The sequence below is a fragment of the Rhizopus delemar genome, genomic scaffold (assembly GCF_000149305.1).
Source record: "Rhizopus delemar RA 99-880 supercont3.4 genomic scaffold, whole genome shotgun sequence".
Lineage (NCBI taxonomy): Eukaryota > Fungi > Mucoromycota > Mucoromycetes > Mucorales > Rhizopodaceae > Rhizopus > Rhizopus delemar.
This window is the reverse complement of record NW_027137830.1, coordinates 2,080,804-2,106,890: the sequence shown is the minus strand read 5'-3', so window position 1 is coordinate 2,106,890 and position 26,087 is coordinate 2,080,804. Positions and strand designations below refer to the sequence as shown.

Below are 26,087 nucleotides of genomic sequence, written 5' to 3'. Positions count from 1 at the left end.
CTGTACCTAGCCACCTCATTTTCCGCACTGAGAAAGTCTATAGGGATAAGACTTCAAACTGCATGTTTTGAATCCTCATTAAGATGGTTTTATGTACATTCAACACATTGAATTACGTAAACAGATTGACTACTTGTATTATTGAAGTTTTAATCCAGAAAGAAAAGCATCGTTCTGGGTTTATCTTTACATTTCCTATTGCTTCATAAATTTTATCAAGTATTTTCTAAATTTCAATGACATTGAAAATTATCTGAATCAAAACAGAAAACATTGATTTATCAATTCCACCTTTGACTTGGTGTTTATTATCTTAGCAATTCCTTTTGTTTATGTATATATCTATTTTTGTTCTATTTCACTCTTTTCCGTATGGTGTTTGAAATATCAATTCAAAAATAGGATTTGAAAGCCTATTCTTAAACACATCTACAACAATTAGTCTAAAAAATAATTAAAAAGCTTTTACTGATTTTGAAATAAAACAAGAGTGCAAATGCAATTTATCGCAAAGAAAGAAGGCATCAATTTATGAGCTGGAATATATACTTATCTTCCACGTTTTGTATGTAGGTCAATCATAGGAAATATACTTGCATTCGTTTGATTGAAAAATTTCTTACGCGCAGAGATTGTAAATTTTATTTAATTTATACAAAAACCGCAAAATAAAGGACAAAGCATAAATATATTTGCGAAATCCAAGTACAATGTAAAAACAGTTAAAATCATATAGCACTAGTTTAAAAAGCGTTCTTTTTTTGTCCTGGTGCTTCTAGTATACGATTTGCAGTACTTTTGATACAAGGTTAGTGCTTTCATTTATCTTTAAAAGAAAGGAAAAAAAAAGGAAGGGAGGAAGCACATTTATTTAGGAGATGGTCGTCTTTTGTGTTTCTCTATGCTTTAAATGGCTTTACATGCTTTGTATATTGTTTATTAATATACATGAAAGAGGAAAAGAAAATTTGCACTCTAGTTGTGGAATCCTTAGGACAGTTTCTGTATTCATTCAATTCGGTTATGCCTATAGGCGATAATCATCATTGAAAACCCTATGAAAATTGTATGAGTAGCATAGTATAAAAGAGGATATTCAAAATAATCACTAAAAACTAACAAGAAAACTTTGTATTACAATATCATCATCATTCTGTAGATAAAACAGTAAATTTTGCTTTCTCGCTTTACGGGAAAAAAAAAACAAGTTATTTTCAAGTCAAACAAGTATGAAATTTTCAAAAAGCTTTACTTCTTTTAGAATGACATGCCTAAGTTTTGCTATTTATCAAAATATAAGTTCCGCTAAACCATCCCCGTACCGAAGATTCGTTTTAAGTATGAGATAACATGCGACAGAATATGCCACAATAAGCTCTACTAAATTACTAGAAACGGGAACTGGGAATCAGAAAAAATGGAAATTGCTCTTAGAAAAGAACTTTAATGGACATTCTATTATACTCAATTATATAAGAACACTTGGTTCCAACTAACTAGAAAAGCTTGTGCCTTTTATTTATTGCAAAACGATTCTATTTCAAAAATAAGAAATACAATTTTCTCTACATCTTCGTGGCGTTATGTCGTACATTAGCACGAGACACCATTCATTCGGAGCAAATCAGGCAATTCAGGTTATATGCTCTTAGCGTATTACATTTTGTGTAATTTACCAAAAGATGGCTCAAAGATGACGCCTTATCGTTCCTTCCCTCCGTATTTAAGCATTTTACTTAACCTTTTGTCAACAAATATTTTCTTGAGGCTATACTCCTCTCGTATTTAAAAATATTTTGATAAGGTTACATATTTTTTTATCAAAACTCCTAACGAACTCATGTTTCTCTTACGTTGAATGTTTCTGTAATAATATTACTCATTAAAATAAATATTTCACAAAAACATTGCCGGGTAATAAGCATTTTTTTACAGAAAATTTTAAACTTCATTCATTTACGAAGCCAGCTTTACTACAATTCAATTTCTTTTATCCTTCTTCATCATCTCAAGATAAGTAGCATAATATCAAAGAATAGTATTGCAAATGCTTACTGTAAGGTAAAAAAAAAACTTCAGAATTGTGAATGTAAGACAAATCTGAGTTAAAAAAGAGCAGAAAATCCCTTTAAAATGCACACAATTTCGTTGGGTTAATGCAGCACAAATTAATCACCATTATTGTCTGAACTAGAAAAAGAAAAAGGTAAATGGTATAAAAGACGACAATCTTTCTACCTTCAATTATCATTCAACAAAAAACCAGACTTTTATTGCCTTAAAATGGTCCAAATACTCTCTTTATCTTCCTCTGTTGCTGCTCTCTTGCTGCTTTCTCTCGGAATCAACGATGTTGCCGCTGGCTCTACTTGTGTTGTAAAGCCTACCGGTGGTGATGATGCTTCTGCCATTGTCAAGGCATTCCAAAACTGTAAGTCTGGTGGTACCGTATCTTTCCCCAAGGGTAACAATTACAACTTGAAGAGTTTAATTGAAATTGAGGGTCTCAAGAATGTCAAGATTGACTTCCAAGGCAAAATTACATTGTCTGGTTTCGATAAGAAATTCAAGGGAAAAAACGCCTACATCAAGATCAAGGGTGACAACGTTCACATGTCTGGTGGCGGTACTATTGACGGTAACGGTCAAGCTTGGTAAGTATATAAAATGAGAAAGCATTTAACAAGGTACTGATCATTTTAATATTCTAGGTACGACAAGCAAGATCACACTGCTCCTACTGTCCTTCGTATGATGGTTACTAACTCTGTCTTCAGCAACTTTAAAATCATTAACTCTCCTCGTGCTCACATGGGCGCCACTAACTCTAATAACCTTGTTATTGAAAATGTTACCCTCAAGACCGCCTCCAAGAGCAGCAAGCCTGCCAAGAACACAGACGCTTTAGATATCTCTTCTTCCAGCAACATCATCTTTAGAAACTCTGAACTCAACGTCGGTGATGACTGTACTGCCATCAACGGTGGTGTCACTAATGTCACCTTGTCCAAGATCACCTGTAACGGTGGTCACGGTTTCAGCGTTGGCTCTCTCGGTAAGGGTGGTAAAGACGATACTGTCAAGACCATCCGTGTCTTGGATTCTACCTGTAACAACTGCCAAAACGGTGTCCGTGTCAAGACCTGGCCTGGTGGAAAGGGTTCCGTCTCTGATGTTATTTACAAGAATGTCAAGTTGAACAATGTCGAAAACCCTGTCATCGTCACCACTCACTATTGTGACAAGAACCAAATGTCTTACTGTACCAAGAACGCTGACCGCTCCTTGTCTATCAAGGGTGTCACTTTCGATAACATCACTGGGTAAGTTGCCTGCATTTATGTTTTGAAAAAACTAAAGTTGCTAACGTAATTGTATAGTTCTGTTACTGGTAAGAAGCCCATTATCAACATTGACTGTTCCAAGAGTACTCCTTGTACCGGATTCTCTCTTAAGAATGTTAACATCAAGAAAGCCTCCAAGACACCTAAGAACGTCTGTAACAACTTGAGCGGTTCCAACAAGATCTCCTACTGTTCTGCTTAAACTCATTCCCTTCATTTTCATTCTAAAAAATAAACAAATCACAACTGGCAATACCATTTAAGACAAAAAAATACACATTTTGACATATTTCTAAAATGATAATTTAGCATAGCTAAGGAATCAATTTGGTAATAATTCAATTTAATAAAAGTGAATCATCAGCATATTACGTGAGCTTTTTCTTTGATTCTAACGCAAAATATCCATCTGGACTGATAATTGAATGTTTTATGTGCGTTGTAAATCCTTATTGCCATGAAGTAAAGATATGTGAGCCACATTAAACGCAAATTTAATTAACCTGTCTGGCTTCGCTTCCCATTCTTTTCCTAAAATCCACTGTACTGACTGTACAAAAAAAAACCAAAGCCATCCTTTTCAAAGAAAGGTGATGAATCCAAAATGATAATTTCTTTAATTTTGTATCGCGTATTTGTTGCCGTATTTCTTTCTAGACCTCTAGATACAATGATACAACAAAGCCGGATAAAATACAGTACTTCAATTGATAGTATGCTATCAAATATGAAGGCATGCAAAATGCCAAAGTATTTATTTAAGATTGAATTATAGATAATTATACAAATACCAGAAAAAAAGCAGAGTGATAGAAACACTAATCTTCATAATCGTCATCATAATAATCATCATCATCCACTTCATAGAACTCTTCTTGTGGAGCAATACTTATAATGCCGTTATATATAACATATGCCAGCATTACTGTTACTCCACCAGCAATAGACCAGATACGTTTACGTTCAAAATCAACCTGTGATTTGCTCTTCTCTTTCTTTTCTTCCTCGCTTCCCATGTAGGACACAATGTCACTTTTGACTGAGCTTAGAAATTCTCTTGGATTATTTACAATGGTCCTCCAAAGCGAGGGGACATCTTCTGAAGGATTAGATTCAGGCGTGTCTTGCTCTGGTGGATATAACAGACTGTGTAATCTTTCACAGTATTGCGCAAGTGTTGGATATTCATTTTTTAAAATGTACTGTAATCGCTTGTGTGGGAGTTCAGGATAAAGGTGCAGAGCAAGATAGCCAAATACAATGCAATCTAATGTGGTTGGACTATAGAAAGGATCCAAAAAGATATCAATGAATTGCGTCTTTCAAAAGAAAAAAGAGTTTTTGTGATATACCTAGTGCCAAACATATAATCCTTATCAGCCAGTTGAGATTGCAAAATACTGTACGTTTCTCTTGCTAAACGATACATCTAATAGACTTGTTTTAGTTTGACAATCTTTGATTTTGTTAAAAATAATATTACGTGATGCCAACCCGATTTCAATAGCTCTTTCATTTCTTCTTTTTCATTTTGAGGTAATCCTACATCATCGCTGGTGATCTCAACATTGTATCTAGATAGTCTGGCTTGCGCATTGCTTTTTAATTGAACAGGTACAATGTATCTGGCAGGAAAAGCCAAAAGTTTCGCATAGGTAGGTCGAATTGCTTTAATAAAATTTGTTGAATCAGCATACCAAGTGTACAGCTATAAAAAAGAACGATTAGATTTTTTTGATTTTGCACATCCAACATTACCATAGAATCATACAAGTTGTTTTGAGCAAGTGTAGAATAACTAATCATTCAATCGTTAATACTCGCGTAGTTATGAAAATATATAACACTTTACGCAAGGTAGTTAGCTTTTTGTTCAGGTGAAAGATCAGCGTTAGAATCTTTTTTATGGTTGCTCAAGTGTGTTAATATACGATCGACGCCTGCAACCCAAACAGCACCATCTTTTAACAATGGAAGCTCGCCTGTTGGACTCATGTGTGGATCATTGCATCTGACAATCGTATATTCTTGGTTGATTAAACGTAAATATGATTCAACGACAATACATTTAGGATCAATTGAGGGAGCATTCAAAGCAGAACCCCAGACATAAAGTTGCAAAGAAGTCATTTGAAAAAACAAAAAAAATACCAAAAAAAGCCTGGTGTTCACCCTTGATGTTTTTTTTTTTTGCTTATTTTCAACTCAGTCACTAAATTTAAATGGGACAACCCCCACTTATTCAGTAAACAAGTTTACCTATTTCAGTTCGGAATTATTGACGTTTATATATGTGAGCTAATGTTACTCTTTATTTATACAAATGCTTAAAATATAAAGCTTGTGGGTATCAAGCACACCAGCATTACTGTTTTTGGTATAATGATTTGAATAAATTTATTACTCATCATCATCTTCTTGGTTTTCTTCTTCATCCTCATCTTCGGGGTCAACAATCAATGTAGCACTGGGCCACAAGCTTTTTTCGTCAATGATCTTCTTTTCTGGATCTGCTTGATATACAGTTCTAGGATAAGCAGAATGTACGGTAAACTTATATTTATGAACATAGTCTTCTGGTACTTCATCAATGCACGATTCATTTTCATATATTTCCATATAAGGATGAGCTTCAACAAATTGGTAGAGTGTCTAGATAAAAATAATTATGGATTCGTTCAAGTAGCTTAGGAAACGACAGACATACCTCTAATGTATCGCTGCCTTTGAACTTTCGAATAGCTCGACTTCCATCTGCCATTCGAAAGCTGATTCTGACAGTTTTTTCATTGCTATCCATAGAATCATCGCGCAGTTTTTGACACAAATAGCGAATGTAAAGCTTTCTATTTTTTTTCTCCAATAATCGAGCCCGTTCACGCATTGCCGCTGCTTGGCGCTCTCGCATTATTCTCTTTTCTCTTTCTCTATCAATTCTTAAGCTTTCAGCATAAGCTCTTTCTTGTTCCCTTCTCAGTGCTTGTTCTTGTTCGCGCTGTTCACGTTCTGCACGCATTCGGTTGATGTTAATCTCAGTGCGGGCGATCACATTTTGAAATCTTCGTATAACTGCTGCAGAAGTAGTGGGTCCTTCAATACGATCTATAACTGACATTTTTGGACTTGATAATGAAGAACCGGATGATGGAGATGTTTGTAAAGCAATGATAGCAATAAAAGGATAGGTGGTTGCCTCAAGAATATTACTGACTTGAAATGCTTCAGTACGTCTAACATTCCCACCCCACACGATAACCTGATATAAACGAAGAAACTCAATGAGCTCAAGCGAAGTGAGGATATTCCTGTATGGAAAAAATAAGTAAAAAGGTATAACTTTCCTTGTTACTCTCAACTTTACCGACAAAATGCGTCATTGTCATCATGCTCTTCACTCTGTAAGATAACCATCATATACTTTAATTCTTTTTTGGATGTATCAAGGGCTTGCGTATAACTTCCTTCAAAAAAGTCAGGATGTACTGTTCCGTATGTAGACTCAAAATCACGTAAAAATCTATCTGCCTCTGATCGCGGATCTCTTCGTGGCGCAGTTATTGGAATGGATGGTTTGTACAGCAAACGTACTATTGTAGTATTATTGTTTAATTCATCACCGTGCATAAACAATATCTCTAGTTTACCAGCAATATGATATATGCTCCAAACCAATTTCCATATTAAAGTAAATGGCCAAAGAACAAAAGAGAGTATTCCCCTGCTTCCTCTCCTTTCCTCTAATGGTCTTCTATGATTGCCAAGCAAAGAGGATGAGGCCGATGTTGAATGATTACTTTCAATCGACTCTTCATAATGTGTAGTTGTACGATACTTATTTTGTATAGCATTCTATTAAAAACAAAAAAAAAGATTAAATAAAAGGGTCAAAACAAAACTTTAAATAAAAACTTGAAGTTTCTTCCTTTTCCTCGCCCCCAGTACATTCTCTCCCATTATGCCCTCTCTTTCTTTTTCTCTTACTTCTAGATTCCAGTTATTCCCTATTAATATACGTACAGCTTCTTCAATGTCATTAGAGCGGGTTATAGACTTGTAAAGACGTATAAATCGCTAATCCACAATAAATTTCAACTTTGTAGTAGAAACTCACCTGATACTGATTTAATATTCTTCTTTGCTGCTCGTCAAGTCTGTCTAAAGAATCCATTGTTGAAAAACAATATTATGGAATCTTGAAAGAAAAAATTGAAATGGAAGGAAGGTTAAATCCCCGCTTTACAGCGTTTCTATATTTGTAAACGGATAAACTTGTTGTGTTTGAAAAATGTTGTTACGCATTGTTGTAACATCACTTGTGAACGAAATAGCTTTTAAATGTGATGATTCGGTCAATTATGCTCTTTCCTGAATGCATAATGAATTTGTAATGACCTCATTAAAGATAAGCATCCAATTCATGAGATCATTGATCTGAATCCATTGCTGGAGTCATGATTGCCTTTGAATGAACCTATCCACCTATTATCCTCAATAACAATAGTCTGAGTGGCTCCTAATATTTGTAGACTGAGTGAACTAAGAATCTGCTGTACCTTGTTGGTATGCAAACGGGGTAATAAATAAAGGTATTGAATGGGAATGTTGACGATATTAAAAGATTTTGTATTGGACGAGATCAGAGATGGCATTAATAAGTGGACAGGAAGACAACAAACTGAATTGAGCAGAAAATTGGCCTCTTATTGTCCATAATGGGTGTAATGAGTTGTTTGGTTTCATATGTATGTCATTGTTTCCGATGTGTAGAGTATTTGAGTGACGATAAAAGTCATGATTCTGTAATTAGCAAGATAGAGTAGACATGATTGAGGTCGAGTAAAGGAGAGATCGCTTGACAAGGAAGATCTATGGCATTAAATAAGACAGCTCATAGCGATGTTATTATAAATTGAAGTAGCTGGAAGTCCAGTTGCTATTCATGCTCATAAGGTCATTTTCAGGATATTACAGGAGGTACTCTAGAGGTTGAGGATAAAGGAGGAAATTGCGAGTTGACTTGTGATATTAGTGCAATAAAGTTACTTCAAGGAGGGAGAGAAGTAGAAAGTAGCGGCCGAATCCTCAATTGAATATGTTTTGGGCTGTGTACGTAACTGTTTACGAAGGCACATATTCTCCTGCTATGGTTGATCAATTTCCTTTTTGACTGCTGTTAGTTCCTTAGTAAGCTACATGACTTGAACGGCGAGCATGTCATGGATCTTGAAATAAAGCCTGGTTTCAATGTCAAACTAGATGTCCTTCCCGATTAGATCGATTTCTGTTGACATTCGAAAGGAAATAGCGTTGTTGAATGAATTTGACAAAAAATTGGTTCTTTCAAATAGTGTTTATTAAAAGAAACTGTTCAAAGTAATATAACTTTAAAACAGGAACACAGTATCTACAAAGTCAAGCCCAGATATGAATCACAACCACTACCAATTTTAGGATAATTGGGTTCATAGCATCAGACTAAGGTAACAAAAAAAGAAAACAGTGTCAGTATAACTTCTTCAAGTCCCTTTTACTACCCACCTCATTATTGATAAGTGGCGTCATTTTGATTAGCATTATGTATTTTTTATAGTTTAAATATTTTTTTTTGTCTTTTTCATTTTCTTTAATTACAATCATCATCTCCAATACTTTAGTTATGGTAAAAATAATACAAATCATTCAGTTATTAGTATTCCTCGATTATGTGATGTCCCTATTTAAACAATTACAAATAATTGTTGAATACCATTTATAATTTTTCAAATAATTGACTTCTCAAGTTTCTGCTAACATTTTGACTTCCGGATGATCTATCTCAATACCCAGTCAGTTATTCCAATCCATTAGAATCTAGTACTGCATTTTTAGTTTATAGTTTTATGAATTTTGTTGCTTTTAAATCCTGAATGTACAGAAGATGAGTTCAACTTTTATTTAGAAGATGCTCAAAGGTTTATCAAGCCTTTGCTTAAAGAGGCCTCAAACAAAAAAAAAGCTATTACACTAAAAAAAGAACATCTAACGGGTTTTTAAATGCAGCATATAGTCAATATATCCATACTGACAATTATAAAGCCTTCAAGTTGGTCAAGTGAAGTGTCAAAAAAATCACCGCAACTAGCATAGTTGGGTTTAGCAAAGGACCAAGACTGGACTCCTATATCTAATATAATACTTAGAAGATTTGCGAGCGACTCAGATTGTGAAATACAAACAGAGCCAAAGATTGAACTGGCGGTTCTGATCTGAGTAGCAGATGTTTAACTCAGACTTTTGATACTGATAACTAATATCCGACCTTATTTTGTGTAACAAAAAATCAAAAGGAAGCAAGCCTTCCCCGGAGTGCAGCAGAAAAGTTCAAGTAAGCATCGGAGTGGACTAGCCTTTTTCATGTGAAGGAGTATATTCATTTTACTATCCTTTTTTTTTTTATAAGACTTTAAAAATTTAGGCTTCTTCTCACTTTTCTAAAATAATGAATAATAATACTACTGGTATAGACAGTAAAAGTAATAATACAGATATTGTTTTTATTCATTACGATGGTACCACTACATTCACTCAACCATCGCCACCACTACAACTGCCGCAACAGCTAGAACAACCATTACCACCACAGCCACACATAGAGCCTAATGTTGCACCTCCTTACGCGGAAACTTTTAATACTAGAAATACTGATCATTCAAGTCCATCTTCGAACCGTAGAAGTGCAAATTGGGATCGTGCAAGTACCAGTGTTTTGATCGATCTGTATAAGGAAAGCCTAGCTGCTATCGATTCTTCTGGCAAGCAAGCAAAAAGTATATTATACAAACAGATGGCAGAAAGATTTAACAACCATGAAGCTGTTGTAACTAAGCGATCCGAAAAAGCACTGAAAAGAAAATGGGAGGAGCTTTGCAACAAATATAGAAGGCGAATGCGCGATAACGCGTCAAGAGACAGATTGCCATCAGAAAGATGGGAATTTCATGAGAAGATGGAAGAAGTAGTGGGCTTGTTACATCAACCTATAACAACAACTAACCCGTCTGACAGCGACCAAGCTAATCATACAACAGAGAAACCAGTAGTCGTTGAAGCTGAAGGGGCCGAACAACCAACAACCGAGGATATACCAAGAAGAAGAAGATTAAGCAGCTCTTCTTTAACTGGCTCTCCTGCACCGCAACGAATAAGAACAGATGCGAATACTCCTGTGTTCAGTGCAGTAGAGAACAGCGCACGGATCCTTGCTCAAGAGATTTATGAGAATAACAGAGGTAGGCCGAATACTTCCTCTGAAGGAAATGAACAACAAGATACCCTATTGAGACTCATAGTCCAAAATAATGAGAGACAAGATGCCATGCTAAAGCTTATGGTGCAAAACGGCGAAAGACAAGATGCCCTTATTTCAACACTTCAAACCCTTGTATCTCATCTTATTAACAAAAGAGAAAATTAACAAAGAAGCGAATAAGAATGTTTTTATGTTTTATAAAATACTAACTTAATAAATACCACCTTTGTTTAATACATTTATTTTAATCAATTAAATTCATCAGAGTGTTTTAGCAAGTTACTTAGTACGAAAAATGAATAATTGTGTATGATCTGTAAGACAAACGCTAGAAGATGATCGATCAGTAGGTTTTGCTTTTACCCAATTGAACTTTATTTTAATTGTATCAAATGTTCATGTACCTTTTCTTTTCGTAGTTACAAGCCCGATCATACAAAAATCGCAAATTTTACCTCTGAGCTTTTTTGTATTCCGGCGCGTGACTCTTTTTTCATATCCACTCTGATCCAGTGTACTGACTCGGGCAGACTTTATGCTGTATAAAAGATAACTTGCATTCATTTTTTTCTTTTTTCTTTAAGCGTTTCGTATCTCAAAGGAGTTAAATCGTTACTTACGCAAAAAATTAGGTAAAGATTATTATAAAACGGATGGATGGATGGATGGATGAGATGATTTAACAATTGATGTTATATAGAAATGAAATATCTCGCTGCTTATCTTCTTCTCAATGCTGGTGGTAAGGCCAACCCTTCCGCTGATGAAGTCAAGTCTATCTTGAGCTCCGTTGGTGCTGAAATTGATGAAGAACGTGTTTCTTCTTTGATCTCTGCTCTCGCCGAAAAAGACATTGCTGAGGTAAAAATAAAAATATATGATTCGAATGTCTCAGTTGTACTAAATGTAAGTGCAATAGCTCATTGCTGAAGGTAAGGAAAAGATGGCCTCCGTTCCTACTGGCGGTGCTGTTGCCGCTGCTGGCACCGGTGCTGCTGCTGCCAGCTCTGATGCTCCTGCCGCAGAAACCAAGGAAGAAGAAAAGGAAGAATCTGACGATGATATGGGTTTCGGTCTCTTTGATTAAATTCAATAATAAAAATCTATCATCTTTGAATGCTTGATACTTTATTTATCTAAATACTATTATTATTTAATGACCATCTGTCTCTTTGTTGCATCCGATATTGAGGTAATGGTTGCTGTGTATTCATTACTGTATGTTGTATTGGTAATTGATGTTGAGGCGCTGCTTGTAGGCCAGTCATCATCACTTGTTCATGAGCTGTCACATTGTGGCCGTGCATTTGATGATAACGTAAACCATTTGCTGTTCTATAAGCCTTTTTACATCCAGGCGCTTGACATTGGTATGGCTTTGCATTTGTATTGCTTCCATCTCCATCCAAACATCCATGACCAGAGGATCCTTTTGCTTCTCTCAAGTGATATTGAAGACCGTTTATATTTTTATACCTCTTTGGACAGTTAGGTATTGCACAGCGATATGGTTTATACGCTTGATCCAAATTGGGATGACTACCCTTCATATGGTAGAACAATCCACTAGAAGCATTGAAACTAGCAAAACATCCTGTTACTCCACATCCATAGGGTCCAATGTCTCCAAAAATCTCAGATTGATTTTGCTGCACTTGCTGTTGGTGATGGTGCTGTTGTGGATATGTTGACGTAACCAATCTATTATGATCATTGTGGTATTGCATCAATATAGATGAATCTTGCTGCTGTTGCGGCTGTTGTTGTTGCTGTTGCTGTTGCGGCTGTTGTTGTTTTTGTTGTTGCTGTTGCGGTTGCTGTTGTTGTTGCTGTTGCGGTTGTGGCTGCTGCTGTTGCGGTTGCTGTTGCTGCTGCTGTTGTTGTTGTTGTTGCTGTGATGAAGATGATGTAGATATCATAGCGGAAGGGTCAGTGGACCTTCATCAAATTTATTCATGTTAAATCTAAACGCGTATATCTTTGCCATTATTTTTGCTTACCGAGTTAACTCATCATTACCATTGCCGTTGCTTGGAGTCCATTTCTCAGTTATTCTTTGATGTGAAGATTGAGTAGATGAGTTTAAGGGTGGTAAAGTAGGTAGCTCATTTCTTCCTGCTAAAGCTGGATTACGCACAATTCTACCAATGTTAATCGAACTATAATGCGTGCTACCATTATGTTGTGTCAAACCGGTGACAATATCTTGCTATAGTATATGTTTAGTAGTCTGCTGACAAAAAATAAAGTAAAAAAAAGGTTCAGTATATATCTTACAGGAGTATAATTCTCTGCGTTCGAATAAGACTGATGACCCTGAATGGGTGAATGTGGATTGTTGGCTGATTGTCTAATAGCACTATACTGTGGGTTTGAAAAGGGAGACTTTTCATGTTTGTTGTGTAAAAGCTGAGGGGATCCGCCTCTTAATGCTGCCGAAGCCGCTACTGCTGCCGAATTATTTGTTGTCATGTTTCTACTTGTAGATGTATGGGTATTGTTGCTGTTCATAGAAGGTTGAGAAGATAAATAAGTATTGAAACTTGGCAGATTACCGCGAGATTCAGGTGTCGTGGTAGTAGAGTAATGTTGTGCAGGCTGCTGATTAAAAGGTGAACCAACATTTTGAGGATATTGAAAAGATTGTTGCTGTTGCTGTGTTTGCTGATTTTGTGAATTCTGACCGTAGCCATAATTAGGTTGATACTGGTTTATTGTTTACTTCTTTTATATTTAACAGGCTCTATTTCACTTACCATGATTTCAACAGAAAAAGTGTAAAATTAAATGATTCCTTTTTTTTCTCTTCCGTTCTGCTGAATTGTGACTTTAATTTTTTGAGCTTGAAAGCTTTTTTAGGAAACTGTGTATCGTAATACAATAAACAATAACTTATCCGATATGAGGCTTTTAATTATAGCCATGGAATGTAATTTATCAACAATCAAGCGCAAAGGTATTGAAAGTATTGAACTTGTTCTAAGATACCCGCACAAGATCTTAGTTTTCATATTAATATTGTGATTAATACACAAAAACAATCGTAATTTCATTTCAGTAAAGTGAGATTAATCTCTGTGCTAATGAAGTGTCTTCTTCTTTATTATTTTAGTTTATGCTTATAGCTTAAACAGTCTCAAAGAGTACTTTTAGTAACAACACTTTTTCCTAAACCTGTAAATAATAGCAACGCAGTTAGTTATCTGGTTAGTAGCACAATGGATACATGTAGCTGCATTAAATAGGAATAGTGATCATGCACAAAAAAAATGCTGTTAGTGTATAAAAAAGCGTTATATTTCCTTTTCTCTTTTATGTATATATCATATTTTCATTAAATATATCAAATATAAACGTTAAGATCGTGCTAGTGAGTCAACATCTGAAACTATCAACTTGCACAACAAAAGCTTGAAAGAATAGAAATGCAAATGGCCTCAACCCTTTAGAGGTTAAATTGCTCGATGTTTGAGTTACTTTCTTAGTTTACTGTCTCAACTTGTAATTTAATGTCCTGTTCTTTTTTGTTACAACAGCTTCTAACATCTTGTATATAGAAAACTTTTAACAAGATTTACAAACCAGTGAAAAGTTAAAGACAAAATCGAGAACAAGCTCCTTCCTCTCTTGGGGCAAATTTAGATCGTCCAAGAATTCAATTTATTTACAAAGTGAAGTATATTATGGTTGTATGAAGTTTATATGAAGTAAGATATAAAATGGACAATCTGAAAACGTATCACAATGGGGTTTAAGGGAATAAGATCAACGTAACTAAGTATTTATATAATTAATGAATATTGAAAGTATTCATTAGCAAACAATATTGCATGTTCTTATAAATTGGATAAAGTCTAATCTCTTCTATCAAAAAGAAACAAAAAATAGGAGCATGTATGGCAAGAAAAAATTTATCTGGTAATCTTAAGTGTATATTCCTAATCTCATGATTATTCATGCCAATAGAAATCTTAGTTATGCGAAGTTTGAAGGGTTTATAATGTCTCAAAGAAGCAAAAGAGACCATAGATTCATGCTCAAATTTGGCCATTACCTTGCTAAACCTTCATTATAAAGGTGTTTCAAGATAGCAAGCATCATTATTACTAGTTAGTGACAATGAAAAATATTGAAAATAGAAATGCTTTAAAGATAAATGCGTGAAATTGAATTATAAAATAATATTATACCATATCTATGCTATGCTTGCAACAATATTCGTTTGCATTGGTTTACATTTAGGTTTTTTGGGTATTTGTTAATACTTTAATCATTTATTGGTAAATTTAAATTAACCGAGGAATCCGAATTACTTTTATCTTTGCTAGCTCTATCCTTATCTTGCTCTACTCCCCAAACCCGACCTTTTCCTGTTGATATGCTGTATCAAAATCTGTCAGGAACTAAAACACTTCAAAACCATCACACATGATGGCTTTGAGCATTCCCAACGTAATATTATAACTTTATGAAGTAATACGGGAGTGAGAGCTTTATATTCTTCTACCATAATAACATGCATAAAAATATAAACCCTATTCACTATGTATTAATCCTTTTATTTGTGTCATATCTATGATGTATACTTCTAAACGTCATTCATAAAAGTTTTGCGCTGTTTATCCAGGACTATTATCATTTCATAACCTACAACCTTTATTTCCTGCGTTATCGATTATTTGCTACATAATTTACCAAGCTAAGCTTATTAGTAAAGAGTGGTTACTATCAAATTATATCTAGCTTGTCTAAAATCACATCATGAGTACATTATCTTTGTCAGTAAAAGAAGCCTACCAATATTTTAAAAAACAATTTTTCAATAAAATCCAAGCAAGCAGGTATGAGCCAATTATTCAAACTTTTCTAGCTTCACTTTCTGTGTCTGCATGTCTCTATCTTTTGAAGTTTCTAGTGAACAATAAAAAAGCTGAATGGTTTTTGATTGGCTTATGCACGAATCATTGAAAAAAATACTTTCACTCAACAGTTGCTTTTTTTCTCTTAAAAAAAAATGTGTAAAGATTTGAATTAAAAAAGGCATTGCTACAAGTAAGCTCTTATTTACTTTGTTTGTTAGCTGATCGAACAAATCAATCTGTAACCGAATCCTCAATACAACCTGACGATGAACAAGATCTGGATAGAGTAATCTACAGTGATGAAGAAGAAATGTTTCAAGAAAGCCTTGATCTATCCCAAGTCACTGCTGACAATGTCGATACAATCTTACGCGAACAGTTTACACGCTTTCATCCTTCTTTACCAGCTGGTATCTTGATTCACAATACACCCATCTTTTTAGGATTAAGCAGAGTGATTAAGAAGTTTGGACTGTCTCAAGTACAATTTGAAGCCCTATTTCAAATTATAATGAATAAAAAACTAGGTAAAGCGAAATGCTTGTTATTGACAACAACAAAAGAAGCAAGGCTAAAACATTAATAGCTATTAGAAGGAAAATAATGCTCGTTTCGTTATTACTTCCAAGGGAAAATGTACCTGAAGAGTGTGTGATACGAGTGATTGCAAGCATACGCAATAGTAATGTGAAGTTGACAAAAAGACTGCTACAGTGGATTATTTCTATTTATGATATGGTCGATTCGGTGGATGGACAATTCAAAAATACTTATCCAATTCTGTTTCACTATTTAACAATAGACGCAATCAGGTACAACAGGGAATACAACAGCGAGAAAGGGAGATTTTAATATGTATATCTGTAGAACTGAAGTATGTCATTTACTTTATTTTATGACAAGAAAAGAAAGGGTGACCAGATATAGAATTAGAAAACTGTAAGCAAAATTAAATTCATTATACAAAAGAGATTAATATAATCATTAAGAAAAGAAATGATTGATAAAGAAAGAGATAATTCAGCATTAATTGCACTTTTAATGGTTTATAAGAGTTATGATCACTCAATTGAAGTGCCAGATAATATTAGATTAAAGGATACCATTATATTCGAGGTAAATGCCAAAATATACTCATTATTATTACTAATAGATAAATAGCATCCAGACCCAGAGTGCAGAAACAATTTAATCAATATAAAAAGGTTATGGACAAATACAGAGGATGAACTCGATTTACACAGACCAATTATTTCATTCTCTTCTTCAATATCAAACAATGATAAAGCAAGAAAAAGATCAAAAAAGAATAAAACCGAATCACCACTTACTACAAGGACTGTAGACATACAAGTACGTGCCATAAATAATATTTTCCTTTATTCTTACGCGCTTTTTTCTTTTCTTTAGTATCGCAATCTAGATGTTCAAGAAGTACTACACTCAGCAGAGAATATCAATCAATTACAATTTAATGAACAATTAGACACGATGTTAGGCGATAGAATGCTACAGCATGTTATTGTATGTAACCCAGATGATAGTCTCATATTGCGTATTGGATATTGGCTTGATCAAAAATTACTGTATCTCTTACGTTGGCCAAATCCAAAGGATCCAGGAAAAAATGAATTTAAAGAATTGTTGAAGAAATTGATTAAATTAACACAATTCACAAAAGTAAATAGTAGTTGTTCTATGTATATCCGGTATATTAATTATAAAAGTAGGCTCAACTTCCTATCGTTGAAGACTTTCTTCGAGAATATTTAAAAATCTGGAATGGATTTGAATTTCAAGATGAAATATTTGAACTTTTACCCTTCCTTAAACCAAATAGTTTCAAAAGTATGCTTTATATATAACTTACAAAAAGTCTAATGATATTTGTAGACATTAACGAGGATGTTTTAAAACCTCTTTATCGGCTATTTCATGTATCCGATGTCAATTGGAAGACAAGATTGGTTTTATGTTACACAGAATGGCTCAAAAATTGGGTCTTGTTAGATTGGAACCAACATAAAGCACTCAAAGCCACTGAACAAGAAGTAGATCAGGTGACATGGTTATTCAAAGGTCTATCGTTTGACACAGATTATTTTGTATCAATGCAAGATTTCATATTACATATTGATAGACTGTGTGTGATCGGATTGGCTGAGGAGCAAGATCACTCACTCTTTCAGCATGCCTCAATTTCATTCTTTGAACTCGTTTCTTCTATTTCACTGCAGCACGATATTCCCAAAATAGTGACACCCGCAGCGCCTTTTATTTACAGAAATTTCTTTTCTACTTCAGCCATGGCAGTGGATAGAATATGCCGAGTGATTTATCAATACAAGATGGCATTTGAGGAGAATGAAAGAAAATCAGACGATTGGATATCACAGTACAGTGAAGATTATCTGGCGGATTTTAATACATACATGTTGAACATATGTAATTCATTATGGAAATCAATTGGATTCCATGAAAAAGATAAAAAGAAACAGAATAATCAAGCCTTTTCTTTATCAACGTAAACAAGTATAAATGATGTAAATCTTACTTACTAATACAAAGCGTGTATGTGTAGATTGAGTATAGAGAAGTTAATTAAAACATGTGAAGAAAGAGGAACGGACATAGAAAAAATATTGTCCCTCGGTCAATCAGCCGCTTTAGCAGGATTCTCTAAAAGATTTATAAAAGTAAGTAAACTGAAAGAGTATGTAACAGAGACACTAAAAACAAGCATAAAAAAGACATTAGAAGAAGATCGTTTCATCCATGATGAGCCAATGACTACTGAATATTTCAATAGACTTCAAAAGGTAAGCAAAGAAATTAAATTTAGTTAGCGTGTGTATGATGCCCTAATGATAATATGTGTAGGAAGGAGTAATAGAAATGACCTATCAAGAGTATAGAATCAAATACTTGGAATATCTTAAAGAAGAAGGCTTGGATGGTATTTATGACCTGCTTTATTCAAGTATAAAATCATTGATCAATAAAAAGGAGAGACAAGACATGAGTTAAAGTTACACATACTTTTCAAAAAAAGGAAATCGATACTCGTGGGTGAGATTATTATTTTTTTTTTTGATGTTGTTTAACTTCTCTTTTTGTACTTCTTTCTTTACAATATCCTTTCCTTTTAATAAAACTTATTATTACAAGAAAAAAAAATACAATCCTTTAATGTAAGTTTACGCTATAAAGAAGAGGACACAGAAATATTTATTATTATTAAAGATAAAATGAGAGAAATTATTCATGTACAAGTTGGTAAGAAAGCATTTACGAAGCTTTTGTCAAAAGTCTAAGTAATATTTTTAGGTCAATGTGGTAACCAAATCGGTCAAAAATTTTGGGAAACAATCTCACAAGAACATGGTCTTGAACCCAACGGTAACTACACTGGCGACAATGATCTTCAATTAGAACGCATCAATGTGTTTTATAATGAAGGTTCTCAAGGAAAATATGTCCCAAGGTATTTTAACATAAGCAATAGAAAGGGGTGATGTACTAAACTATGCGCAATAGAGCCGTCCTTGTTGATCTTGAGCCTGGTACGATGGATGCCATCCGATCCAGTCCCTATGGTAAATTATTCCGCCCTGACAACCTCATCTTTGGTCAATCCGGTGCTGGTAATTCCTGGGCTAAGGGTTACTATACCGAAGGTGCTGAATTAGTTGAATCCGTCTTGGACGTTGTTCGTAAGGAAGCCGAAAACACCGATTGTCTTCAAGGTTTCCAACTTTGTCACTCTCTTGGTGGTGGTACCGGTTCCGGTCTTGGTTCTCTCTTGCTTTCCAAGATTCGTGAAGAATACCCTGATCGTATGCTCTGTACTTACTCTGTTGTCCCTTCACCCAAAGTCTCTGATACCGTTGTTGAACCTTATAACGCTGTCCTCTCTGTTCACCAATTGGTTGAAAACTGTGATGCCACCTTCTGTATCGATAACGAAGCTCTTTACGATATCTGTTTCCGTACCTTGAAATTGACAAACCCTGCCTATGGAGAATTGAACCAGTTGGTCTCAACCGTCATGTCTGGTGTCTCTACCTCTTTGCGTTTCCCCGGTCAATTGAACTCTGACTTGCGCAAGTTGTTTGTCAACATGGTTCCCTTCCCCCGTCTTCACTTTTTCATGGTCGGTTTTGCTCCCCTCACCGCCTTTGGTTCTCAACAGTACCGCAACTTATCTGTTCCCGAATTGACTGCTCAAATGTTTGATGCTCGTAACATGATGGCCGCCTCTGACCCTCGTCACGGTCGTTATTTGACTGCTGCCACTATCTTCCGTGGTCGTCTGTCTACCAAAGAAGTCGAGAACCAAATGTTGGCCGTTCAACAAAAGAATTCCTCTTACTTTGTTGAATGGATTCCTAACGGTGTCAAGACCTCTCTTTGTGATATCCCTCCTGTGGGTCTCAAGATGTCTGGTACCTTTATTGGTAACAGTACTGCTATTCAAGAATTGTTCAAGCGTGTCAATGAACAGTTCACAGCCATGTTTAGAAGAAAGGCCTTTGTGCACTGGTATACTGAAGAGGGTATGGATGAGATGGAATTTACTGAAGCTGAATCCAACATGAATGATTTGGTCTCTGAATACCAACAATACCAAGAAGCTACTGCTGATGATGAAGAAGAGTACTTGGAAGAAGAGGAATATCTTGAGGAAGAAGATGATCAAGCTTACGATGATGAAGAATAAAATCATTTATAGATTTATACAGTATTTTTAGTCCAACTTCGACTGAAGGGACAACCAAATCCAATTAATAAACAATTTTTGACTCTAATGGCAAACAAATTTGATTGGCTTTTTTTCTGTGAGCACTGATTTCAAATTGACCTGCTTTTTATCTTCATTCGTTTTGACCTTTTAAACACCATCGGAAAAATAATCCAGAGTGTTTAATATTGATCATCTTCCATTGTGAAAGTTTTGCCAGCCTCTTGGATTCTTGTAACCGGAACCGTTGTGGCTATTCATAGACAACCTTCTTATCATTGTTTTGGCCTTGGACTAGAACTCTTCAATATATTTCAGAAATAAAAGAATCCAGAGACAGATACGCAATTTAAAATACTCTTTTATTTTATTACTGTTGCTGTTTTGGTTTATGAATAGTAGCACTGGCAATTATCTTTTATTTTCATTTATCGTTATGATTTAAATGTTCATAGTATTCATCAGGCAATACTCTGATCATCTTCCTATTCTTTCTGCTTTCATTGCTTTGAGATCGAGGTTGACAACTCCAAGAATTCATGTCGTATCAACCAATTGAACCAAGGCCTCCAGTGCAGCTGTTTCTTCCTTTATAGATTGCTTTTGACTTATGATCCGTCAATATGTAATTTAAAATCAGAATCTATCAATCGCTTTGCAACAGCTCCCCCTCCCCTTTTTTTTTACGTCTCAATTTCAATACTTTCAGAAAATATTCGTTTGGATGCATTGTTGGGTACTCTTTTCAGATGGGTTGTATGTTTACCTTTGACGATATTTAAAATGTAGGAAGTGAGCAAACTACTTGTGGCATTATTCATAAAGATGTACATGCTTTGCTTGTACTGCTTTTTGGCTATCGCACTTACAAAGTGATCAGAGTTGAAGTGGAGCTTCAGACACCAGATTGCTGTCAAAGCCAAATTTAAGAAAAAAGAATAGCATTTTGCACAGAATGATCACAACCATATTCAACCGCATGCTGCATCATAGCACTCGGCTGTCTTTATTCTGCATTGGTATTCTTTGGCCAGGATAGAATTTAATGCTTTTTTTTATGCACGTGACCTTTTTAACAATTGCTTTAATGGAGATTGCTATTGTGTAATTATTATTTTTTTTTTCTTAACTTTATAATGAACACTTTTGACTCTACCCATTCTTCACTTGATTTTAATGAGAGCTTATTAGAATCGAACCCTTTTGCTGACTCTGTTCCTTCAGGTAGCGAACCAGTAGTAAATACAACAGAACAACATCAGCAACAACAAGAGCAGCAACAGGAAGAAAGTATATCAATTAAAAAAGAATTAAAAGAATTCAGTACACCACAGCTACAAAAAGAAGAAGAACCTATTCCCAACCAGCCAGTTTCATTACAAGAAGAAGAAGAACAAGATACCCAAGTAAAAAAAGAGAGAAAGAGAGACTTTTTGAAAAGCATGTTTTAATTAGCTATAAACAGTCAGAATCCTTGCAAATACCCAAAAGTGGATCACGACCTTATTTTGAAATAAGCATAGAAGATCCACAAAAAGTAGGCGATGCCATCAATGCTCATATTGTCTATAAAGTGAGAACAAAGGTATAGCGTATGATTTACGAGAGAGTGTGTATGGGATTGATGCTTTGCTTGTTAGACAAATTCTCCCGCTTTTCGTTCTTCGGAATTTATTGTAGCCAGAAGGTACCGAGATTTTTTATGGCTTTATAATCAACTTACCTTGGGTAATCCTGGTGTGATTGTGCCTCCGGTACCCGAGAAGCATGCCCTAGGACGCTTTCAAGACGACTTTGTAGAATCCAGACGGGTAGCACTCGAACGTTGTCTTCAAAAGATTGTTGCTCATCCCATGCTCTATGGTGACCCAGACCTGAAGGTATTTTTGGAAAGCGAGTCATTCAATATTGAGAAAAGACAACGAAGGGCAGAACCAGGTGAGAAGATTAGCTTTATGCGATCCTTTGGTGAAACGATCTCGAATGCGGCCACAAGTCCCTTTTCAAAATTCATCGAGGTGGATGAATGGTTTGCGTCCAAACGAAACCAGTTGGATGCGCTCGAGACCCAACTCAAGGGTTTATTAAAGAGTGTGGAGGGCGTGGTGAAACAAAGAAAGGAAGTAGGTTCCGCCACGGCTGAATTTGGAGAAAGCATGTTCCCCCTTGCATCGGCTGAATTGAATCACAACCTATCGACGCACTTGAAAGTTCTAGGAGAAATACAAAAAAAGATGAAGCAGGTACATGAAGAGCAGGCGCAGTATGATATCATTACGTTGGAAAATACGATAGATGAATACATTCGTATCATTGGCTCGATTCGTGTAAGTGGTTTCGATGATGATAATAGGTTGATGTTGATATGGATTCATATAGATTGCTTTTAATGCACGAGTGAAAGCCTATCAGACCTATCAACAGGCAGATGGTGAATTGCAAAGGAAGATGGCTATTTTTGAGAAAATAAAGGCCCAGCAAAAGAACAAACCAGAAAAACTGGCCAGTTCGCAACAGGAGATTAATGAAATGAAACAGAAAGTGGAAGAATTAGAACAAGAGTTTCACGATGTATCTAAATTGATCAAGAATGAGCTGGATCGATTTGATAAAGAGAAAGTAGAGGATTTTAGAGATAGTGTCCAACAGTTTTTACGTAGTATGATTGAGCATCAAAAACAGGTAAAGCAGTAGATTATTTTAAAGGAAGAAGCACTCATTTTTTGAACTATAGATTGTTGCTTTATGGGAAACCTATTTTGAACAAACCGCAGGATTAGATGATGATGATGATGAAGAACAATAATAAACAACATTTATCTTTTACAACTGTTCAATCCTATGTAACCTGTGCTCATTCTCTCTCTCTCTCTCTCTCTCTAATGAAACCAAACAATTGAATAAAAAGGGAAAACGTATTACTTTAGAATGTATTTGTCTTGGTTTATCGTTTTTATTTTCTGACAAGTGCTCTCAAGCGAACAATTTTACTGAGTTTTAATGAAGTGATGTGAAAGGAAAAAAAAAATAAAGTCTTGTTTCTTTTTTAAACAAATAGATACAATATGGTTAATCTCTCTTTACGTTCAATCCAAGCTGTCATCTTGTTAGATGGTGAAGGGAATCGCGTTTTAGCAAAATATTATGGCTCAGAAAAGACAAATCTTAAACAACAAAAACAGTTTGAAAAGGGATTATTTGAAAAGACAAAGCGTGCTCAAGGTAATTGAATAAGAGAAAGAGAGAGAGGGAACAACTAATGAAATGATAGGAGAGATAATCTTGTATGATAATCAGATTGTTTTGTATCGTTCTAATATTGACATCTTCTTTTATGTGGTTGGTTCAATGGAAGAGAATGAACTTATTTTATTAAGCATGTTGAATGCCTTTTATGATGCTGTCTCTACATTATTAAGGTTCGTTTTTATAAAGAAGTACAAGTAAAAAAATTAACTGTTTGACATTAGATATCAAGTAGAAAAGCGTTCTGTTATGGATAATTTAGATTTAGTTATTTTATGCCTTGATGAAACAGTAGATGAAGGGTAAATAAGGAAGGAAAATAGATTGAAAGATGACTTATGCGGAATATAGTATTATTTTGGAGACAGATTCGAATGCTATTGTTAGTAGAGTATCGAAGCCGCGTATGGATATGGTTGATATCCCTTTCTCTGAACAAACTTTGATGCAAGCTTACCAATCAGCCAAGGATAAATTTGCTAATCAATTATTACGATAAGTTTATTATTTTTTACCATTTTCAACTGTATTTCCGGTGAATAAAGTATTTTATGGAATAACAAGGAAATACATCATGTTGTTTAACGTGCCGGAAAAAAGAAAATGTCCCTTTTTTACAAACTTTAAAATGAAATAAGCTAATATGGTTTTATATACCCAAGAAATAGGGGGGGAAAAAAAAAAAAAAAAAAAAAAAAATAGAAAATAATAATAATAAATAATAATAATAAAAATAATAATAATAATAATAGAAAAAAAAAAAAAAAGATAGTAAAAAGAAAGAGAATAAATAGATGAATTGATTTAGGATGATAAAACAAAGTAAATAATCTACTATTTCTTTATAAATTTTGTTTATTATGCAAAGTATGTCCATATATGTTTATATTTATGTGAGACATGAAAGAAGAAAAAAAAAAAGACTCGCTTTGAATGGAACTGTTGTGTTTTTATTTGTTTTTGACCCTGAAAACAGACCTTTGTCATATCCCGCTCTTTTTTTATATCTTCTTTCTTACCTTCTCACTCTCTTTTCTCTACCCCTTAATAATACTCCTAAATGAAGCAAAAGAGATTGTATACAAAAATAAAGCAAAATAAAACAAAAAAAAAAAAAGAATTCTAGATGGGTTGATGCTAGACAACAGGAAGATCTTTTGATTGAGTGAATATCAAATAAAGAATGATTCTATTGGATATTATTTTACTATGGCCAATCGTGTTTGTTACCACAAATAAAATATTATCCCTTATATATCACAACAACCCCCTCAACTCTTTTCTTTTTCTTCTTTTGACCCCTTTTATTTCTTTTTTTATAAAAAGTCCACTGACTCTCTCTCTCTCTCTTTCTCTCTCTCTTTTCTTTTCTCATCATTTCTATTTACCTTCATTTCATGTCCTCTACCAATTCCGTTATCTTTCCAACCAATCTATATCCTCTCAATTTCTCTCACAGTCGTCCAAGATCTCCTTCTGATCATGACTTACTTTCCCTGACAAGTTCTTCCATGGACAATACTTCTTTCTCTACCGGAGATGAACAGACAATGATGGATTATTACACTATTCAAACTGACAAGAAATCCGTTTTATATGATCCTTCTTCTGTTCAACAAATCTCAGCCATTTTACCCCTTTTAACGCCACCAGCATCTTCCGACTCCATCTACTGTCAAGATCCATGGCAACTTAAAAGACAACAACAATACATGTGTGATCCTTACTGCTGTACTTCTTCTCCATCATCTTTTGACATGTGTTGTTCCTTTCCTAATTCTTCAGAGTCCATCTCTTCTTGTTATTCACCGACCTGTCATGAATGCAACCTGATGACGCCCTCAGAATCACCATCGATGGCTCACAACGTTTTAAAGAATCTGCTCGTTTACGATCCAACGCCCACCAACTATTTCCATCCTTACAAAGACAGTGATCTTCAGCCGTCGACATTAGCAGCAGCAACCAAAAATACACGCAAGTCAAGAGGTTACAATAAAACAAAGAGACAATACAGTATTGATTCCACATCATCCGAATCTGAATCATTGTCTGATAAAACGTATTCTTCTTCAGCGCCCAGAAGATACAAATGTTCTGTTTGTCCTAAAAGATTCACAAGACCGAGTTCATTAGCTACACATATGCACAGTCATACAGGAGAGGTATTGATAACAGTCCTATTTTATAATAAAAAAAAAAACTCATTATTTATATCACAGAAACCATATGAATGTGAACACGAAGGTTGTGGTCGTCGATTCTCTGTGGTTAGCAACTTGCGAAGACATGCTAAAATACATACAACAAATCATTCATAAAGAATATTCTTTTATTTTCTTATAGACTTTTTTTTTATGCCATTTTTTTTTTTTTTTTTTGTCACTGAATAACAAAAAAAAAAACTTTATTAATCCCTTTATCCCCTTAAAACATCTTCGGTAATCTTTACAATTTGGTAAACATGTTTCTTCCGAAAAAAAAAAAAAAAAAAAAAATGGCTTCAACTGTAATTACATTTCTCTCTGTTTTTTTTCTTTTTTTTTTCTTATAAAACATCCTCTCTCCCCCTTTATTTTCCTTTTCATATTATTATTATTACAATA

At 34.7% G+C, this 26,087-nt stretch overlaps 10 protein-coding genes across 10 annotated transcripts; 7 read left to right on the top strand and 3 right to left on the bottom strand.

Annotated features, from left to right (window-relative positions):
• Positions 1-2,283: 2,283 nt before the first annotated feature.
• Positions 2,284-3,546, top strand: RO3G_06273 (uncharacterized protein; the record flags this gene model as incomplete). Its single annotated transcript, XM_067660863.1, has 3 exons — positions 2,284-2,654; positions 2,712-3,323; positions 3,381-3,546. 3 exons carry the CDS (start codon positions 2,284-2,286, stop codon positions 3,544-3,546), a joined length of 1,149 nt encoding a protein of 382 aa, XP_067516964.1.
• Positions 3,547-4,162: 616 nt separating this feature from the next.
• Positions 4,163-5,339, bottom strand: RO3G_06272 (uncharacterized protein; the record flags this gene model as incomplete). The annotated part of the gene is made up of 5 exons (XM_067660862.1): positions 4,163-4,625; positions 4,697-4,773; positions 4,828-5,052; positions 5,103-5,142; positions 5,197-5,339. 5 exons carry the CDS (start codon positions 5,337-5,339, stop codon positions 4,163-4,165), a joined length of 948 nt encoding a protein of 315 aa, XP_067516963.1.
• A 405-nt stretch (positions 5,340-5,744) lies between these two features.
• RO3G_06271 (uncharacterized protein) lies at positions 5,745-6,758 on the bottom strand (the record flags this gene model as incomplete). Its single annotated transcript, XM_067660861.1, has 3 exons — positions 5,745-5,996; positions 6,052-6,649; positions 6,706-6,758. The coding sequence occupies 3 exons, from the start codon at positions 6,756-6,758 to the stop codon at positions 5,745-5,747; spliced, it is 903 nt and encodes a 300-aa protein (XP_067516962.1).
• Positions 6,759-9,822: 3,064 nt separating this feature from the next.
• Positions 9,823-10,797, top strand: RO3G_06270 (uncharacterized protein; the record flags this gene model as incomplete). The annotated part of the gene is made up of 2 exons (XM_067660860.1): positions 9,823-9,841; positions 9,869-10,797. 2 exons carry the CDS (start codon positions 9,823-9,825, stop codon positions 10,795-10,797), a joined length of 948 nt encoding a protein of 315 aa, XP_067516961.1.
• Positions 10,798-11,334: 537 nt separating this feature from the next.
• Positions 11,335-11,719, top strand: RO3G_06269 (uncharacterized protein; the record flags this gene model as incomplete). Its single annotated transcript, XM_067660859.1, has 2 exons — positions 11,335-11,493; positions 11,552-11,719. The coding sequence occupies 2 exons, from the start codon at positions 11,335-11,337 to the stop codon at positions 11,717-11,719; spliced, it is 327 nt and encodes a 108-aa protein (XP_067516960.1).
• A 639-nt stretch (positions 11,720-12,358) lies between these two features.
• Positions 12,359-13,391, bottom strand: RO3G_06268 (uncharacterized protein; the record flags this gene model as incomplete). The annotated part of the gene is made up of 4 exons (XM_067660858.1): positions 12,359-12,524; positions 12,633-12,841; positions 12,910-13,287; positions 13,389-13,391. 4 exons carry the CDS (start codon positions 13,389-13,391, stop codon positions 12,359-12,361), a joined length of 756 nt encoding a protein of 251 aa, XP_067516959.1.
• A 5,351-nt stretch (positions 13,392-18,742) lies between these two features.
• Positions 18,743-20,214, top strand: RO3G_06267 (tubulin beta chain; the record flags this gene model as incomplete). Its single annotated transcript, XM_067660857.1, has 3 exons — positions 18,743-18,770; positions 18,822-18,978; positions 19,032-20,214. 3 exons carry the CDS (start codon positions 18,743-18,745, stop codon positions 20,212-20,214), a joined length of 1,368 nt encoding a protein of 455 aa, XP_067516958.1.
• A 1,157-nt stretch (positions 20,215-21,371) lies between these two features.
• On the top strand, positions 21,372-23,041 carry RO3G_06266 (uncharacterized protein; the record flags this gene model as incomplete). Its single annotated transcript, XM_067660856.1, has 5 exons — positions 21,372-21,641; positions 21,701-21,820; positions 21,876-22,562; positions 22,615-22,917; positions 22,970-23,041. The coding sequence occupies 5 exons, from the start codon at positions 21,372-21,374 to the stop codon at positions 23,039-23,041; spliced, it is 1,452 nt and encodes a 483-aa protein (XP_067516957.1).
• A 259-nt stretch (positions 23,042-23,300) lies between these two features.
• On the top strand, positions 23,301-23,980 carry RO3G_06265 (uncharacterized protein; the record flags this gene model as incomplete). The annotated part of the gene is made up of 4 exons (XM_067660855.1): positions 23,301-23,457; positions 23,507-23,678; positions 23,706-23,783; positions 23,833-23,980. The coding sequence occupies 4 exons, from the start codon at positions 23,301-23,303 to the stop codon at positions 23,978-23,980; spliced, it is 555 nt and encodes a 184-aa protein (XP_067516956.1).
• Positions 23,981-24,878: 898 nt separating this feature from the next.
• On the top strand, positions 24,879-25,802 carry RO3G_06264 (uncharacterized protein; the record flags this gene model as incomplete). Its single annotated transcript, XM_067660854.1, has 2 exons — positions 24,879-25,646; positions 25,704-25,802. 2 exons carry the CDS (start codon positions 24,879-24,881, stop codon positions 25,800-25,802), a joined length of 867 nt encoding a protein of 288 aa, XP_067516955.1.
• Positions 25,803-26,087: the final 285 nt, after the last annotated feature.